The 19019-nt window shown below is 42.3% G+C and overlaps 1 protein-coding gene across 4 annotated transcripts; it reads left to right on the top strand.

The window, feature by feature from the left end:
• DDX6 (DEAD-box helicase 6) lies at positions 1-15816 on the top strand. 4 transcript variants are annotated; one of them, XM_071768929.1, is made up of 14 exons: positions 1-124; positions 2260-2723; positions 4201-4264; positions 4740-4844; positions 5491-5620; positions 6067-6213; positions 6444-6538; positions 7348-7470; positions 7954-8082; positions 8402-8518; positions 9381-9444; positions 10380-10481; positions 11219-11398; positions 13061-15816. In XM_071768929.1, exons 2-13 carry the CDS (start codon positions 2524-2526, stop codon positions 11392-11394), a joined length of 1452 nt encoding a protein of 483 aa, XP_071625030.1. In that variant the 5' UTR covers positions 1-124; positions 2260-2523; the 3' UTR covers positions 11395-11398; positions 13061-15816. The 4 variants fall into 4 exon arrangements, with proteins under 4 accessions (XP_071625030.1, XP_071625028.1, XP_071625031.1 ...); XM_071768927.1 differs by having other exon boundaries at positions 6444-6542; positions 7352-7470; XM_071768930.1 differs by having other exon boundaries at positions 11219-11402; positions 13061-13308.
• Positions 15817-19019: the final 3203 nt, after the last annotated feature.

The raw sequence follows: 19019 nt of genomic DNA, 5'->3' as shown, positions 1-19019 counted from the left end.
GGGGGAGGGCGCACGGGAGGAAGGAGGAAGCCGCCATCTTGGAGTGTCGAGTCGCCATAACAAGGCACCAAGGGGGGGCGAGAGGATTTTATACCTGGGCGAGGGGCGAGCGCGGCTGGTGGCGGTGAGAACGGGCCAGGGCGCCGGGTCGCGGGAGTGGGCCGTGGGAGGGACCGGCCACCGCCCGGCCACCGCCCGGCCCAGCCTCGCGGCCTGCAAAGGCCCGCGGTAGCGGTGGGGCCTGAACGTGGCCTGGCGGCGCCGAGGGGCCGCGAGCGAGGCGAAGGCGGCCGGGCCGACGAGGGAGCGGCTGGGGTGCGGGAGCAGCGCGCAGGGTGAGGCCCCCGCGGCGCTCGGTGCTGGCCGGAGCGGCGGGCGGCAGCCGCTCCATTGTTCGCGGGCGGGAGGTGCCGGTGTGGCGCAGCTGCGTTTGGCGGGCGGCGCCGGCCCTGCCGCGGGGCCCGGAGGCCGTGCCGCTCTCCGCGGCGACGGGGGCGACACCGCAGTGCGGTCTGGGTTCGCCGGAAACAATGAGCACGGCGGGGGCTCCTGCGGTCGGGCCGGCTGCGTGGCCGCTTTGTGCGGCCCAGCCCGGCTCCATCGAGGCACAGGGGGCCGGCCGCGGGCAGAGAATGGGAAAAGTGTAGCGGTGGGTCTCTTACCTTCAGCCCGCTTCCCTACGTGATCTGTGGCTAGAGAGGGGAGCCTTGTGCCGTCGCGCTGTTGGTTTGTGAAATGGAGGCGCTTGTAGTTCCGGAGCGGGGAACTGTGTTCCTCTCTTATAAACTGTAGTTAGTAAGGGAGGTTAAGGGACCGAGGGGTACTGTCTCTTTTAATAATGAAGACCTCGTTGGCGTAGGTGTCTGGGTCTTTTAGGCAGGCCTGGTTACTTCAGTGACTCGTCCCGTTTGTACGAAGTTAACGAGCAGGAGAAATCTCTCTTCAAAGATGCCTTGAAAATGGTGCTTCCAGACAGGAAGATCAATAGCAGAAGAATTCTAGTTCTACAGACTTAAAAGATTTTCTCTGGTGCTAGAACTGACATGCTTGGACACAGATGGGAAGAGTCTGAATTCCTTTTCCATCCTCTTGAAATGAGCCTTTTTTTCTCTGGGGAAATGCACTTTTTTGTGTACGCTAAAGTTAGGAAGCAGTAGTCTGCTGGTTTGTGCTCTGTATTTTCCCAAGATGCAGTTGTGTTGTGACTAGAGGTTGTACAGGCAAGCCTACTTTCTGTTGCTTCTGAAAGGTTTCAGATTTGGCAAGTCTTGGTTTCCTAAATCATGCCTAATTTCTGTATGTAAGATGCAGGCTTTACAGTTTTGCCAACCTTTCTGTTAAATACTGTGTCAGTATTAACTCATGAATACTAAATGTTACTTTTTGAGCATAATATGAGTTATTACTGACAGCTGGAAGGTAATGCTATGCAGAACACATAAGCAGGAAGCTAGATATCTAGTGTAAATGTATATTACTGCTTTGGTTTAGGGTCAGTCACTTAGACTTAACAAAACAGGAAGCTACTGTCAGTTCAGCTGTATGATGTTGTAAGCTTTGCTGTTCTAAACAGTATTAAATCAGTACCCAGTTTAGAAGTTGAGTAGGCTGGTTGAACTAGCTTTTTAGGTTGGAGGAGGATAAACTGTTACTGGCTTTTTTGTTTGTTGTGGGGTTTTTTTAGTGTTGTTGTGGGTTTTTTTTCTCCCTGTGTGTGTGTGAGAGTTTTTTATTATTAACTAAGAAAAAAGTAATTTCCCTTTTGTAGTGTTCAGAGTAACTTAAGGGTTTCATCAGTTCTAGCTGGAATGTCTTCTTGATACCATGGTTTTGCTTCCTTTGTCAGAATTTTTTGTATTACATTGCTGTTTAGGGTTTCAGGGCTGCTTTGTTGGGTCCCAGAAGTGAGGGCATTTCAAGAACTGACAAAGCAATTGATGTAATTCGTTCTTGCTTTATGGGGTGGGGATGTAGGTGGTATTTTTCAAGCTGTTACTCACTGGAAGGCTGCTGAAAGGACAGCTGTTTAAAAAATTGTCTTTAGTGGTTGAAGGTGGTGGGCACAGCTTACAGAAAGGGGAGAAAACTTTGACATGCGTGTTGATAATTTTCACAAAAAAACCCAGAAAAGTTAGCGTGCAAGTACTGTTGTTGCACGCTGCTGAGGAAGAAGTGATTCTTAAAATGTAAGAGTAGACTGATGTAGTTTACATACAAAAGAGTTCACATTCTAATTGTTATTGTCTGCTTCTTTTTCAGATTGAAGTAAGTGAATGCTGATATAATTCAACTTTGTTAGAGGGCTTTTTTTAAAAAAAAGTTGATCCACAGTGCATCAGAGCAAGTTACTACTTTACTTTTGAGTGACTTACAGGTGCTTGCCTGCATTGCAGTAGAGGACTCATATATTGAGCAAGACTTATTTATCTCTTCGTTTTGGAGAGTCTAATAAACTGTTATTACAGTTTCTGTACTGACTTTCAAAGTTTTGAAGTCTAAAAAGACATCTTTACAAATAAAAACATGAGCACGGCCAGAACAGAGAACCCTGTTATAATGGGTCTATCCAGTCAGAATGGGCAGTTGAGAGGCCCTGTAAAACCCAGCGGGGGCTCAGGAGGTGGAGGCACACAAACTCAGCAACAGATGAACCAGCTGAAAAATGCCAACACAATCAATAACGGCACTCAACAGCAAGCACAGAGTATGACCACCGCTATTAAGTAAGTCTCTGAATCGTTTGCTGCAAAAGCAGTGTTTAAAAGTCACATATGGGAAAGTGTTCTTGTTTCCTGTGTATAAAATGTTTTCTTCTGTTCAATGATATTGGTGGTTAGAACTGTCCTGTGATGTTGTGCATTATGAAGAGAAAGCTGTGTTTTTATGTGCAAGCTTCTCTTCGACAAGTGATCTTTGCAGTGTGCTTGTTGTGAAAATCAAATTTGATGCTTTGATTTTCAGAATATATCACTGCTTGTCAGAGGTCGCCCCCTGAGCAGCAGCATTCTATTTTCTGTGCTTGTTGCGAGTGGGAAGTTGTAGTGACAAGGATGTGAACTGAGGTTTAAGACCTAGGAGGAAATGCCACCTAGTTGCAGTTCATTTGTGTGTGCTTTTCAGTTGTATGTTGCAGTTCTTTCTCATGGTGTGAAGTTCTTTAAGTTGGTTATATTTTTGTCATTAATCTTAAAGAGTAGTGCATGCTCTCCTCATTGTAGTGCTGTGGCTCTAATTCATCAAAGCTTGAGTTGAGATAATAATGTGGTGCCACTGTGATACCCTCCTACTATCATACTGGTTTTGGAAGTGTGCTAATAAAATGTTGAGTGTGCTGGTTGGAAACATTGAAAGATATAAAAGGCTTGGATGGTATGGTAATGTGTTCCTTTACTTTTTATCTCGTGTTACCTCCTCCTGAACAACATTCACTTTTATTTTGTTACTTGATTATTTGCAAAGGAAATGCCAGTCATTGTCAGAGAGTGGGTAAAATGGAATGTTCAGGTTCTTAAAGTTTGCCTTCATGGTTTCCCTTTTAATTTTTTTTTTTTTTTTTATGATCTACTTTAAAGAGACTGAGTTGAACTCTTCACAGTTCACTGTGACTTCCTGGGACTGAGGAAGAAGAGGACTTACTCTTCTTTGCCTAGTGGCTTTAGAGAGGGGATGGCATGTTAAGATCTCATACAGAGCAAAATACAACATTTGATCAACAAGTGGAGTGTGTGCTTACTTCATTTTCTCCCCCCATAGTGTTTGTTACCTTCTCACATTACTCATGGATTAAGAGTGAATGTATGGATGTTTCCTCGGCAAGAGAGTTTTTTTTCTTTTAAGTGAGGAAATAATTCTGTGGATCTATTATAGCCAATTTTTGTCATATGACTAAGTTAGCACTCTGTTTTGAATCGGTGTTCTCTACTGGATTGATTCAGTGCCCTAAAAATGGGGGTTGAATCACGACTGGATCAAGATTTCACAAATTCCCTGTGTGCTTGGCAGACTGCTGATTTTCTGTTTGCAGTTTCCTGCCTGCTGTGTCCTGCTTAGCTCAAACAAGACTTGAGCTCCTATGTGTGGGCGCTATTAGCTTTCAGGAGGTCCAGATGTTAAATGTTCTTCACTAAATTTTAAGAAAATAAAAATGCAAAATAAAATTACTAGACCAGATGCTTTCCCTATTTTTTATTTTTGCTGCAGACCTGGTGATGACTGGAAGAAGACTTTAAAACTCCCTCCAAAGGATTTGAGAATCAAAACTTCGGTAAGGTGGTTGAGTTGTTGGAATAAATATTAAACAAAAGATGTGTGAGAAACTGCAGCGGCAAAATAATTGTCGCAAGCAAAGATTCAAAGACAGTTCAGCTCTTGCTGTTTTAAACAAAGAATTAATTTGTTCTACATGTACGTGGAAGAGATGCTTTTCATTGAAAGCTCAAAACCAGAGTTTATTTCCTGTTGATTTCCTAATGTATTAATGTTACAGCATAGAACTGATTATCAGTGTCTTGCAAGGCAGATAGAAAGTCAGTGCATTTTCACGGTACTGTTTGGTTATGAGGAAGCTGAAGTTTCCTTCTCCCCTGTTTGGTACTGCACAGAGTAGTGGGAGTTCCTGCATAGTAGTGGAATGCACTTTGTGATCTTCTTGCATCAACAGTCATTGAGTCAGATGAATCTACAGCTGTGGACTGTATGGCCTACTTTTATGGATGTACTTTTTTTTTTTGAATACTCAGGACGTGACCTCCACAAAAGGAAACGAGTTTGAAGATTACTGTTTGAAACGGGAGTTGCTGATGGGAATTTTTGAAATGGGCTGGGAAAAACCATCTCCTATTCAGGTTGTTTATAAACAGCGTTTAATTTTTGTAAATTTATAGAAATTCTTATTCACGTAATGAGTTGGGAGAACTGGGATTGTGAATGGTAGAACTTGATGGCCTTTTGGAGAGGGCAGGATTGTGTTAACACCCAACTGAATCACGCAGTGGCTGACGTAGGGGGGGTGGACTGACAGATGCTATCACAGGAGCGTGCAGGTTTGAACTGCACAGGCTGAGGTGGTCCTGATGTTAAGATGTACATGGGTATCTTTTTTGTGTAGCACGAGTTAGCTAGAGACTGTCATTGTCTCTTCACTTTTTGCCTAATTATTCCTTTTTATTTTATTTCCTTTTATTATTTCCTTTTTGTTCTAGTTGTGAGTATGGGTTTACTGTTCCTGTGGTACCTGAACCCTGGTTCTTTTATGACCGGGCTAGATAAGAACTTCTATGTGGGATATGGAGAGCCAAGCTGTTGCTTTGTTGGGGCACTCTTTATTGATAAGTGTAACTGCTTCCTATTTTGAGACTGCAGTGCTTGCGAATGCCAGATGTTCTGGTCATGAAACAGTGGGATTTTATGTGATACTGTTATTGTTAAATTTGGCGAGCCTCTTCAGGTAACGTGGCTTCTGACTGTGCATGCATTGTTGTTGCATTTCAGGAGGAGAGCATCCCCATTGCTTTATCTGGTAGGGATATCTTGGCTAGAGCGAAAAATGGAACAGGCAAGAGTGGAGCCTACCTCATTCCTTTACTTGAACGGCTAGACTTAAAGAAGGACAATATACAAGGTCAGTTGAGATGGATCTCACTTAACTGCAGCCGGGTAATTGTAACAGTTGCTACATAGCAGCCTTGAATATAAAAGTGATGAATGAAGTTGAGCACTGCAGGTTATTTGTTTGCAATTCCAAATAAAGTTAATGGGGAAGTCCCACAGTTGCTTTTGAAAGCTTGAATTGGAAGATGTCTTCTGGACTCTTGTCCTGGAAAGTGCGTTTGGAATAATATGCAAGTGTGCTGGCTGGGGGACTTGAGCGGAGGGAATAATGAGGGGTGGAGAACCCTAGAGCAGAATTTGTCTTGTCATAAGCAGTTTCTCAGTCTCATTCTTACCCAGAGTGGAACTCCAAAACCACGGAACTACATCTTTCATGAAGTCTGTCTCCACTATGGATTTGTATTTAAGATACACAGTGTGTTACAAGTAATTCACACTGATGCTTTTAACTTTCAGCAATGGTGATTGTTCCCACCCGTGAACTAGCCCTGCAGGTCAGTCAAATCTGTATCCAAGTCAGCAAACACATGGGAGGTGCCAAAGTGATGGCAACAACAGGAGGAACTAATTTGCGAGATGACATAATGAGGCTTGATGATACAGGTCAGAGCACTTTTGCTACTCTACAGTTGCTGTTTGTTCGTGGCTTTTACAGTTTGGCAGTGGAATTTCTGCTTGTTGTTATTGACTACAATATGTCTTGTTTGCTGTTTGTATGCTGTCATTATTCTCTCAAACTGTACATATGAAACATGGCCATGAATGCCAGAAACATTCTTATAGCCGCCTTAACTTTTTTTTTTTTTTTTTTTTTTGCTCTTCTAACCTTACAGTGCATGTGGTGATAGCTACCCCTGGGAGAATTCTCGATCTCATCAAGAAAGGAGTAGCAAAAGTTGAGCATGTCCAGATGATAGTATTGGATGAGGCAAGTTGCTCCTGTTAAACATTTTGGGATTTTAACACCAAGTTAAAGCAATGCTGTGTCTTCGCAAGGCTACTCGTTACGCACAGCAACAAATCAGACTTTGTTTAGACCCTATAAAGTTGCAGCTCATCCATTTTGCAGATTTTTGAAAAGGAATTTCAGCTGAAGAGTTTTTCTGCATGTGAATCTTTTAAGAACCTAGGAAGATTTGCCTTTACTCTTTGTTATTTCTGAAGAACATTTCAACAGGCTATTCTGAAATGAAGGAATGCATTTAATTTGGTTTTAGTTTGTAACGAGCAAGCCGTGCTTACAACATAATAGTATATAAAAGTGATTATGAGCATTCAGTAGTGTATAGGCTTCTGAGTGAGAGGCTGAGAAAATAGTTGTGTGAAAGTTGTCAACTAGTTGTGTCAAAAGTTGGGTGAGTCATCTCTTGGATGATTCTGGTAGGAACCCTACTAATTGTTTTCAGTTTAGATTGCATTTATTTTTCCTGAATTTGATTCTGCTTAAATCTAAAGTACCGAAATCAAGGAGATAGTACACGTCCTTTTACTGATGAGTCCTCTCTCCAGCATCTAAATCACACATCTTTTGGAGTGCTCTTTGTGCTCCAGAGGGAATGGTTTTGGTTTTGGTTTTTTTTGTTTGTTTGTTTGTTTATTTGTTTGCTTGTGGTTTTTTGGGGGGGAGTTTTTTTGTTTTGGTTTTGTTTGGGGTTTTTTTCCCCCAATGTGGTACTACCAAAAGACTGAAATACTGTGCCATTAATTTAACTTGCTTTATTACTTCTCTTCTTCCAGGCAGATAAGTTGCTCTCTCAAGATTTTGTTCAAATAATGGAAGACATTATTCTCACACTACCTAAAAACAGACAGATTTTGCTCTACTCAGCCACTTTCCCTTTGAGTGTGCAGAAGTTCATGGTGAGTGCAGATGTATTCATATAGGTATGATGGTGGTGACATTGCATGTGAAGTATGTGAATGAGTTGGTGTTGGTGCTTATTTTTCTTAATGCATCCAGGCTTCATGTGTTTAATCTAAATCAGCCTAAACCTAGGACAAAAATTTGAAAACAATTTCTCACCCGCAATAGCATTAGTGGAAAAGCTAGGTAGGCTGCACAGTTCTTGCCTAGAAGTTGCTGTTTTCCATTTTGCATGCTAGGTGCATGCTGTCTGCACTGATTTGCTTCCAGAGAGTGCTTCTGGTTGGGGAGCTGGGTTGCCTTGGATTTATAAGTAACCCTTTGAGGAATTTTACCCACCCTGTCTGTTTTGTGTGTCCATTCTGCATCCATATGCAGAGTGAGTGGCTAGGTGGTGCATCCTCATGCCAGAGGGTAGAAAGAACTAGCATTGTTTTGCATCTAGGTATACCTGCTTTATTCTTACCTTTATTTTTCAGAATTCCCATTTGCAGAAACCCTATGAGATAAATCTGATGGAGGAGCTAACCTTGAAGGGAGTTACCCAGTACTACGCCTATGTAACTGAGCGTCAGAAAGTACACTGCCTCAATACGCTCTTTTCCAGGGTAAGCAGTAGGGCAGGGTCAAGAGCGTACGGATGTTTTTTTCCTTTCAGAATTGAGAGTAGGACTGAGGGTGGTAAAAATTGCTTAAGGATGCCTTTTTCTTGTAAAAATGTGCAGTTTATCAGAATGTGTGCTTCTTGTCCTGCACCTTTGTGTCAGAACTTTTTAAAATTTTTCCCCCTCTTCTACAAAAACATACACTGTGTAAATTACCAGCAGCATACTTGCTTTGCTATCTTTATGGAAGGGATGTAGATGTGCCTTGGATCATTTGTTAATAAAATGCTGTGTTTACTGAGCACCCTCCTTATTTTTTCAGCTCCAAATTAACCAGTCGATTATTTTCTGCAACTCCTCTCAACGGGTTGAATTGCTCGCCAAAAAGATCTCCCAGCTGGGCTATTCCTGCTTCTATATCCATGCTAAAATGAGGCAGGTGAGTGTGAAGTCTATAGCAGTTTATTCCATACCACCTCAGGCTTTATTGCACAACTAAAGTCTTGTGCTTGCTTTAAATTTGTGTGTTCTTAGAAAACTGAAACGTGTATTGCTTTGCTATCAAGTTGGTTTTAGACGCAAGTCCCCGTGCCCCCACCTTCTTCCCAAACTATTCAGGGTAGCTGGGCAGGTGGTATATAAGAGCACTTCCTTGAAGGAAGTCTGATTTCTGTGTGCTTGTGATCAGTCAGGAAGTTAATCCTTATGACAAAATGTTTGTCTGGAACCCTTCAACTCTGTCATTCCTGCCATTAATTTCACTGCTTAACTACTGATATTATTTAATCTTTGTGCAGTCCAAAGAGACTTGTTTGTGAGTGCCTTCACAGACAATTGCCCCCCTGATCATTCTAAATCAGTGGTGAAAGATACTTTCTCCATGCTGGAAAATGAAGTTACTTCCAGCTTTGGTTTCTAAGGGAATGTGTAAAACATGTACTGGATTTGTCAGAGGGCTGGGGGAAGATGATAGTCAAAATACCAGTTTAACTTCCTTAATGTGTGTTTCATGTAATTGTAATTTAAGATACTCTTATTCTGAGGTGGCTTTTAAGCAACTCTAGGAGGCTTTGAAAGACAGTCAGTTAAGGGCCACTCTAATAAATTCTTAGAATATATGGGTGAGAAATGCTAAGAGATGTATCAGCACCTTGGTTTGACTCAGCTGCTCTCTAATGACAAGGGAGAGGGATTCACGTGATCGAAGTTTAGTTTTTGTAACTTGAACATACCTGAAAGTCACAGCTATTTGGTTGGGTTTTTTTTTGCTTTGGGTTTTTAAATTTTTATCTTTTTTCCAGGAGCACCGTAATCGTGTGTTTCACGATTTCCGAAATGGCTTATGCCGCAATCTTGTTTGCACTGGTAAGAGTTCCTAAGCGTTTTCCTGTATATAAAGTTTGTGATAGAAAGCAGATTAGTTATTAGTCCATGTATAACAGAGTACTTGATTTGTAATAGAACAAAACAGCATGTTTTTGTAAGGTGTTTTTGTCAAGCCTGCATGTAGCAGGGTCCGGCACTTCTTTAGGCGTACGGATTTTTGTCTTTTGTGATAAGCCACGAAGGTGCAGATAGCTAAGGAATCATTTTACTGTGGTAGTTTTTTCTGCACTAGTTATGTTTTGAGCGTCTTCACATTTGAGTGCTCTCTGAGATGTTCGTAAGCTTTATGAAATATCAGTAGAACTGTGGCTAGCATCACTGAATTTAAGTATTTAAATTTTGTTGATTCTTTAAATGTTTATAGCTAATTTTCTATTTTTTTAATATGTGTTTGATTTGTCTGTGTATGATCAGAGTTCTTCATTGTTCAGCCTGTGTGGGCAGTACCATGGCATGTCTGTGCATCACTATGTGTGTCTGGGTCATCCTAGCAAAAATCACTAGCGGAAGAATAAGAATAGTTGAGCCAATGGGATGTAGTTCAGATGTCCAGTCTGTTGTGACATTGGCAATGCAGAATCACGTGTGAGATTTTTTTTTTTTAGACAACAACCTGCTCAGAAATTTTGGAATGTGGAAAAAAATACCTTTCTGCTAGCTGCCTTTTTTGGCATAGCTGTACAGATCTGGTGTTTGGGTGTTTTGTTTTTTTTTTTGAATCATTCACATTTATAATGGGTAAAGGGCAAGAATAAGCTAGAGAAGAATTGTATGTAAACTGGCTTAGACACAAGGGAAGTTTGTATCTGTAGACGAGCACAAGATGCTGTTAATAATTCCTGATGTTTCCACCCTGAATGTCATCAGCATTTGACCACACTGAGGTTAACTTATCTTGTGACCTGATCTTTTAGATCTGTTTACCCGAGGTATTGATATCCAAGCTGTGAATGTGGTGATTAACTTTGATTTCCCAAAGCTGGCAGAGACTTATCTCCATCGTATTGGCAGATCAGGTGAGAGCAAGAACATCTTTTAGGTACAACTTTGCTGACAATTGTGATGCTTCTTTGGCTTGAATTGGCTTCTGTTTTTTATTGCTGTATCTGAGAATTGTTTTAGATAACTTTGCTTTTTCTGTCAGATTTATTTTTGGGTATCCTCTTGGATGGTTATCCTCACAAATGGCCAATCTCTTGAAACTGGCTTGAACAGCCCAATGAAGAAAAAACAACAAACAACGAATATATTTTGCTTTAATCTCAAGAGACATAGCGATTATCTGGTTTAGAGTTTGGGAAAATTCTATACTGAAAACCTCTGTGGTGTCTTAAGCATAGTTTTCTACTGTTTGTGCTCCAAAATGTGTTTCTAATGTATGGACATCAGCAAAATGAACCCTAAGAAAGGTAGGAAAACATAGGAGCATACTTGAACTTTGTAGTTCAGACTTGGTCGAGAAGTTTGTTACTGAAAAAGGATTGGACATGGATAATGCTGTAGTGGAAGACTTTCTGTTGGTGATACTTGAGCTTTGCTTAGAGGGCATTTTGAACCTCCTGGGTTGTCCTACTCATCTCGAAGTACAAAACTTCTTACGAAAAAGTGATGCGAATGTGGTGGAGACCTGTGGCAAAGTCAGGGTTTGCTTTTGTCATCATAGAGTGATGTAACTCCACAATCTGCAGACTTCTACATCCAGCCTTCTGTGGCTCAGTTCAGTCTTGTTATTACTTTCTTTATTTTTGATAAGGTCGCTTTGGTCATCTTGGCCTGGCCATCAACTTGATCACCTATGATGATCGGTTCAACCTGAAAAGCATTGAGGAACAGCTGGGAACTGAAATTAAACCCATACCAAGCAACATTGACAAGAGCCTGTATGTGGCAGAATACCACAGCGAACCTGTAGAAGATGAGAAACAGTAAACCTGTGCGTAAGTAAATACCTTCCTGAACAGAGAAGTTGTGTTGGATGAAGGAAGAGCTGGTATGTGAGTGTTATTGCAGGGGAAGAAGGAAAGAGGTGTGCTGAAGAGATTCTGAATGTGAATACAAGGATTTGAAATAGACTGACAGTGAAAAGAATTCTGTGGATGTGCTTAAGCTGGGAGGGAAGGATGAGTAAGTTTTAGGTTATTCTAATAGAAATGCTGACTATATGCTAAGGAGACCAGAAATTGGGAGGGGGGTGATCCAGGAGCTGTGTTTGAAGAGGCCAGGATGGCTACTAGTAGTCTAAGGAATTCTTGCTGTATTATTTAACTACAATGAGAAATGTTGAGGAACAGAGAGAAAGGTGGTCCTCAAAGGTTAGAAGGAACGTGTTCAAGCTGGAGGTGCTGCATCTTTTGCACTCTTTGCTTCATAGAACTCAAACCAAAGAGTAAAGCTGTAATTTGTCTTTGCTGCCACTTGAGGTCATCTGCTTAGCTGTAGAAGAAAATGAGGCTTTACTGTTGGAGACTCAAATGTGCACTTTCTGATCGTTCTCTGGGGAAAAATTGTGGAGTCGAATCCTTTTGTGAGGAGAAAACTTGCCCTGCATTGCACACAAGCAAAATAGCAAGGGAATGAGGTTTGATCTGGTTTTAGTTAAGCTGCTGTGTTGTGCCAGTCAGATACCATACAGTTTGCGTTACAAAAAAATTCTTTTGTGTACTCTTCTTGGAGCTTGTGAATTCGAAAGAGAATTGCAGTGAAGCTGTTGAGATTCTTCTTGGGTGACAGAAAAAGAAGGTGTCCACAGAAGCAGACTGCTAGATGGCATTAAAATAAACCTCAGTCCTTCTTTGAAATCACCCAAGGATAGTCCTACCTAGTCATAGAATCATAGATAGAATAGTATCATAGAATCTTTCAGGTTGGAAAAGATCCTCGGGATCACTGAGTCCAACCATCATTCCTTCTCTACAAAGTTCTCCCAAAATATTTCCCACAACACCACAATCCCTAAACACATCAAGGGATAGTGACTCAGCCACTTCCCTGGGAAGCCTATGCTAGTGCCTGGCAGTGTCTGTTTCTTGTCAGCTTTCCTGAGGAGCTGATGGCCAAGTTGTCATGAAATAAGGTGACTAACTCTGTCTGGAGCTTCACTAGATCAAGCTGTTTCTTCTTGGTTTTTAATTGTCATCCTTGGCATCTGATGAAAGCAAAGCTCCTAAATGACATAGACAGGCATTCTTTGTAGAATGGTTTAAGAAAACACTGACTGTCTTCAAGCTGACTTGGCAGACTGTGCTTTGCTGACTGAGCTTGTTCCATATTTCAGAAAGAAATCTAAAAAAGCCCAGGTGGTGAATGAGGAAAAGGCTCTTGAGTGGTTTCCTTCAGGAGAAGGCTGTGCCTCTGCCCGAGAACTTTGTGCCAGTTCTTAAAGGAAAAGAAATCAGTAGATAGTCACGCTCCATAGGTATAGTAGGGCATTGGCAGCACCTCTTCTTGCAAAGCTGTGGTTGGGGTCTAGCTGTTCCAAAGACCCTTTTCCAGAGCTGTTACATAGTCAGTGTGGTTCACTATTTGTATACTGTTTTTTGCATAGAATTGGTTTAAATGTGTATCTTGTGGTTGTTTTTTTGTTTGTTGTTTTCAGGCTTTGATTACACATGCCAGAAGGTGAAGCCCTTTGATCCAGATCTGTGACACATCGTTTCTTTGGGGATACCCTTCTCTTTGTGGGTTTTTCTTCGTCTTTTCATTTCGGAACTATGAAGACTAAAGAGCTCGGCCTTTTTTTCTTTTTAAATTTGGCAGCAAGGAAGAAAGAAGATAAAAGAAGGAATATCTTTTTGTTTTTCCACTTGTTTGCACTGTGTGCTGATTGAACATTAGTTGCACTAACTGCTGGTTTTATTTTTTTTTTCTTTGGGTGGGAGGGGCAGCAAGGGAAGAAGAGAAACCCTGAAAAGAGAAGAATCTTGATGAACATGAGCTTGTCTGCTATTTCAAATTCTTCAACTGTCGACTGAGTGCATTTCAACTTCTCCCTGGTTACTCATCTGTTTTTAAGCTAAAGAGCTTGTTACTTATTCGTGCAAAGTGCCTTATGCTATGAGACCATTCAGAATATCACCTTTCTGACACAGCCCAAGGAATCAACAGCTGTTTTTTGTTTCAGGTCAAAGTTCCCCTCTCTTCCCCCTTTCTTCCTCCCGAAGTACTCAAGCCCAGGGCTGGGAGGTATCGGTAATACTACTTTTTCTTCAACTTTTTTTTTTTTTTTTTTTTTTTTAAATTGGAGGAGTTGATATGCATCTGCAGTTCACCCACACTGTAAATACCTGTATTTAAAACAAAACCAACTTAATATCTGGGCTGATTAGGTGCAGCATTATAGCTCCAGAAGGAAAGAGTAGCCTGTCATCCTTTGCAGGAGCCATAACAAAAGCCCTGTGCTCTAGCAGAACACTAAAGACTGGTTACCATTAAGAGTCTCCATTAGTAGTTAACAGCACTTGATATGTAGACTTGTCTCAGAGCCATGGCCCTCTTTCCTCTGGTGCAGTGTGTCCCATAGAAGATCAGATGTGTATATTGTACAAACTTTGTAAATATGTTTTTTTGTTTTCTGTTTGGGTTCATATATAACTTTTTCTTTTGTGATGAAGGTTGCTGGGGTTAAAGGGATTAGACTGATTATGGGAGCAGCTCAAGATGAGAGGGGCTCAGTTTTCTGCAACACTTAAACAATGAGAAGTGCTCTGACCTCCCTGAAGAGCAGGCCTCTACAAGCGTCCCTTGTTGGGGTGGGTTTGCTCTGGTGCTAGCAACGCGGTCCTGTTACCGCTCGCGTGGAAGAGATCACTTGTTGGGCTGTGAGGCCTCAGCATCTGTAGCTCAGCCTGCTGGCGTATGCTTTTCGATTTTTTCCCCCTTAGAAACTTCAGGAATTTGACAAGCTTTGAAGGGGGCCATGACCTGTGTTCCACCATGGCATGAGGGAAATCAGTGGGAGTCAGTGCTGCTGAGCAGTGTATGCATAAGGTGTGGATTTAGGTTTGAGAGAAACTACAGAAAACCAATTTACATGCATAAACTGGCAGTTCTGGAGCTTTATGGGATTGATATACTTCCTGCAGCATTGTGCATTTTCTGCCCAGAGCGGCCGCTATGCAGACTTGTGTGCAGGTAAGGGCAACCCCCTGTTAATGTCAGAAGCTGCAGAAAGCTGCTTGCCATCTCCTCTGTTTTGGCATGAATTGCTGTCTGTCATTTTTGCATTGTATATTGCTGAAAAATGCATTCTGATCAAATAGTGTTGCTTTAAATTGTGCCCCTCCCAACATGCTTGATGTTTGGCCTGATCTACAGGCAAAAGGAGTGAGACAAATCAAAAACCGTACTCTATAAATTCCCGTTTAGCCTGTTCACCAACACTGTCAGGAGGCACCTATACGAATGCAATCCCTTTTGCTCGGTCATTTATTGTGTATACAGATGCTGCACTCACCCCACGCTTGCTTACCTTTGAGGCAGGAATTATCTTAATTTGTCCCCATTTTTAAGACTCCTTTTGTTTTAAATTTGGAACTACAAGGCAGACTTACCCATCTGTTTTCTCGTGGATCATAAATAGAATCCAGGTGCCTCCTGACAACAACTTTACAAGATGGAAAGGTTTTTGCATTTGGGATTTTTTTTTCTTTTGTCAGCAGTGACTCCGTAATTGTAGCAAATGCTGCACTAGAGTACAAACTCGAGAGCTTGGTCACAGACACTCTGTGAGCCACATAGCTTACATCTGACTGGCAGGTACTAAATGTAAACAATTTCGGGGTGCTTTTTTGAGGGTGGGGGGGTGGGAGTTTGTGGGTGGTTAACTTTGACCAAAAGTAAAATCTTGCTCTTGTACTGCAGCTAGCTTATGATTTTTTCAGAGAGGCGGAAGAGGGATCATTTTAGTGCAACTAAGACAATGAAAAATGTAAATAAGTTTTGTGTCTTGCCAGGGCACACACGTGTAACAAGAACAGGATAGCGGTATTGAATTGGGTGTGTGCGCTCTGCTTGGATTTGTGGTAGGTTAGCCTGGTGCCATGTGTTGGTGGTCCCTCTGGAAGCACAGAACTTTTGAAAGTATTACATTAAACTTGGCCTCAGACTGAGGATTGGGCACTTACCTAAACTATCAGGGGCACCATTTTTAAGTTGCTTCTTGTAAAGGAGGAAGCAGCTTATTTTTGGTGCTAGTAGGCTATCTCTAACAGATACGATCTTGCAAATGGAAAGATGCTCCAAATGACTAGGATAATCCTAGTTCTCTTTTTTGTTTGTTTTAGACTTTTTTTGAATTTTGTTCTGGGTTTTGTTGTTTTTTTCTTTTTTTTTTTTGTTTTTTTTCTTTTTTTTTTTTTTTTTTTTCCTACCCAGGAATACAAAGTGTATATAAATCTTGTTTTCCAGAGATACCTTGCAAGCTCCTATTTTGCTGGTCATGTACCAGCCTTTACATGTATGCATTAGTTGGAACCTTCAGTGTTGGTGATGACAAAGATAATGTGAATGAGAATCTGATGTATTTGTCATTTTTTCCCTCCTGAGTCTAAAAGTGTCACTCTGAGAATCTGATTAAATAGAGCTTTATGGCTGGGTGAAGTGACTAGGAAGAGGGTGACGCGAAACTTCAGTTTACTCTAGAGGAACTGGGCTGGTTTCTGCGTGTGTGCTGTCAGGAGTGCGCTGCGGGTGATGGAGGGCTTTTCCCAAAGGGAGGGGGGCGGGTTGGTCTCAAATACGTATTTCAGTTTCCAGAATGAGATGGGAGCATCTTTCCTTTGCCCTTTGTGACTTTTTTTTTGTGGGTAAGAACAAGGAAGCTCAACATGAATTCATGTTGTGTACATGTTGGTATCAAATCATCTCATTCTGATCTTTTGTTCTTTATTTTTACTTGGGGTGGGGGAGGGTGCCTACTCAGGATTTAAAAATGCTTCACACACTTGTTTTTCTCAAATGACTGATAGGATACTGACAGCAGACAGCTGTCCTGCCTTGGTTTATGTTACAGAGGTTTATGTTACAGAAGTTACAGAGGTGCCATGCCTTTCCTGAGCTGCCATTGCAGTGGTTCTTGTCCTTGTGCTGGACTTTTGCATGCTGCTGGGGTCGAGCAGCTGTTGTGTTCTGAGGATGAGCTAAATTTTGTTCTCAGAAACCCCAGTGGTACGGACACTGTGGTCAAGGTTGGGTGGCAGTAGTCTGCACAGGGAGTTTTCAGATTGCTGTGAGCTTCTGGTCCATCTTTTGTGAATAACTGTTTCTTTTCATAATAAGCCAGGTCTGCAGACCAAAGAGCATGCATCCAATCTGCAAAGTGAGGTTTTGGCAGATTATCCTGTAGGTTTTGCTCAGATTACCATTGTGTGTTGCTAAAATGTCCCTATGTGAGGAAGCATTGTTAAATTCTGCTGTAGCAAAGTTAGAAAAGGGGAAGGAGGGGTGGGGGGGATGGGTTTATTAAGATACAGCCTTGCTGTATTTTAACCAATAATTGTGGGGAAGGGGCGTCAGGAGAAGAAAATAGTCACTGTTCCCTTTATTGAAAGAAACTGGAACTTTTAATTTCAAGAAGAGAGATAATTTACAATTCAGGTGGAGTATGATAATCCACTGGTCCCTATTCAAGAGGTCGGTATTCTTATTGTTAACCAGCAAACATTGTGGACTCTTCCTTGAAAACATTCAGGGGAGGGAGGGGAAAATTGGCTTTCTGTTAAATTGGTAATTGACAAACTCTCCAGTGGAGCTCGTATTTTGTTGAGAATGTATTTCTCTGGCTGTTTGTGCATCGCAGCACTGACTTGTGAAGAGCTTCATGAGTTCCAAGTGCAAAAATGATAAATGGTAAAATCCTGATTTTGTTATGAAACTCAATAAAAGCTCCCTGGAACTCCAGATTGGTCCTGGTTTTCTTTTAACTGCTGAGTGAAAAGCATGCTGAACTCTTTGAGAGTCCTGTCACATGTTGGAGTCTAGCGTCAAGCTTCGGAGAAAAGCCTTAAGAAGAGTCTTGATAAAGGCAAAGGTTCTCCACCCCGCAGAGTGATATGTAGCCACAAGGGGAGTTCTCATTCCATACAGGTCCTGCAGCTGAGAAATGGCATCTACCATTTCTGCTCGTGGTTCTAAAGAGAGACTCTAGCTTCTGATCAGAGTCTTTGGGCAGAGGAAAAGGCTTGTGCTATTCACTTAGTGCTAAGCTAAGTACTTAGTACTTCCTGCTAAGCATTTACTTAGCCTGTAGCTGGCAGTACTGTGTAAACTCTGGAAATAGTTTCAAGCTGTCACTAAAGCTGCATAAAGAGGAATAGCTCAAGACTTTCCTGAGCTGAAATCACTGGCTGCTAACTGGTGGTAATTGTGTATGTTTAGTTTCTGATTCAGTGGGTATTGGAGTTCTGTATGTTGAGTTGTTCAGCTTAAGAGCTGGCCCGATTTGCAGTAGCCGCATCTGAGTAGTGTGCAGAACTTTTGCACAATTTGCAAAATGAAAGTCTAACAGTAAACCAAGTATTTTTTAATCTGTTTTAGAAGTGTGCACTGACATGAAGTACCATTATCACTTGAAAGCCTGTTGCTGTCCCCAGATGTGACCATGTGCAAAGGCCAGCATAGCAGAACAGTATGCTAGAAATGGGAGGCCGAAAGCAGAACTTGATGCATGGTATGGATGGGTGCTGATGGCTAGGGAGCCTCTGTACTTGCTGCAGCCCAACCCTGGAGCTGTGCGGGACCCCCCCCCCCCCCCCCCCCCCCCCCCCGGCACTGCAGCTAGATAATGAGGGACCGTGCATGCAGCATAAGTTTCCGTTGCATAGTGCACAGTGCTGTGCATGTACACCCTGGGTGCTCTAGTAACATCCAGTGGGCTTGTTTCCCTGTGGCCAGCAACGGCCCATTCCCACTTGACCTCTGTAGGGCACAGAGGCCTTGCAGAGGGCCTGGCAGTCCATAGGGGTGATGGGCTGCAAGCATCTCCCAGAGTGTACTGGGTCTGGCTATAACAGAGCTGTTGTTCTTCATAGCAACACATACTGTATCTTGTGTTGGTGACTAAAGCGAAGTTTGTAAGACCCTAGTGGTCTGGCCACTGCTGAGCAGTACTTGCACGGTGCAGAGGTTTCCTTTGGTCTGTTCTCCCCCTGCGCCTCCGTATCATCCCATAAATGAGCTGCCAGCGCACATGACCACGGGATAGGACATAGTTTAGGACAGTGGATCCCAGCAAGTGATAGGGATGTTCTGTATTGTATGATGTGCTCTGCAGTAAAAGCTGAGCGAAAGGCGGTGGGGGATGTTTAAAGTTGTAGTTTGTGTGTCTTCCCAAGAGATTTTTCAACGTGCTGAGGGCCATATTTTCCAGGAAGGAGCCTGCCAATAGGAACTAACTAAATGTCTTATTTTCCATTGCCTGTGTCTGCAGCTTTGTCTCTGCTATAAAATTAGTTTACTATAATCCCCATGTTTTCAGCTTTTCTTTTTCCACGTCCTCTTGGTCCTGCTGGGAAAGCGCTTTGTCCCGCTGACCCTGCCACAGGTTCCGTAAGCTCCCT

The sequence above is a fragment of the Heliangelus exortis genome, chromosome 26 (assembly GCF_036169615.1).
Source record: "Heliangelus exortis chromosome 26, bHelExo1.hap1, whole genome shotgun sequence".
NCBI lineage: Eukaryota > Metazoa > Chordata > Aves > Apodiformes > Trochilidae > Heliangelus > Heliangelus exortis.
Note: the sequence above shows the minus strand (reverse complement) of the source record. Positions and strands in the feature narration are given on the sequence as shown.

What these genes read in the sequence shown, in the direction of transcription:
- DDX6 (XM_071768929.1), top strand. Translation starts at nt 2,524, where the DNA reads ATGAGCACGGCCAGAACAGAGAACCCTGTTATAATGGGTCTATCCAGT. An exon ending in AGTATGACCACCGCTATTAA is followed by an intron (nt 2,724 to 4,200) that starts GTAAGTCTCTGA and finishes TTTTTGCTGCAG; the next exon opens with ACCTGGTGATGACTGGAAGA. An exon ending in AGATGATAGTATTGGATGAG is followed by an intron (nt 6,539 to 7,347) that starts GCAAGTTGCTCC and finishes CTCTTCTTCCAG; the next exon opens with GCAGATAAGTTGCTCTCTCA.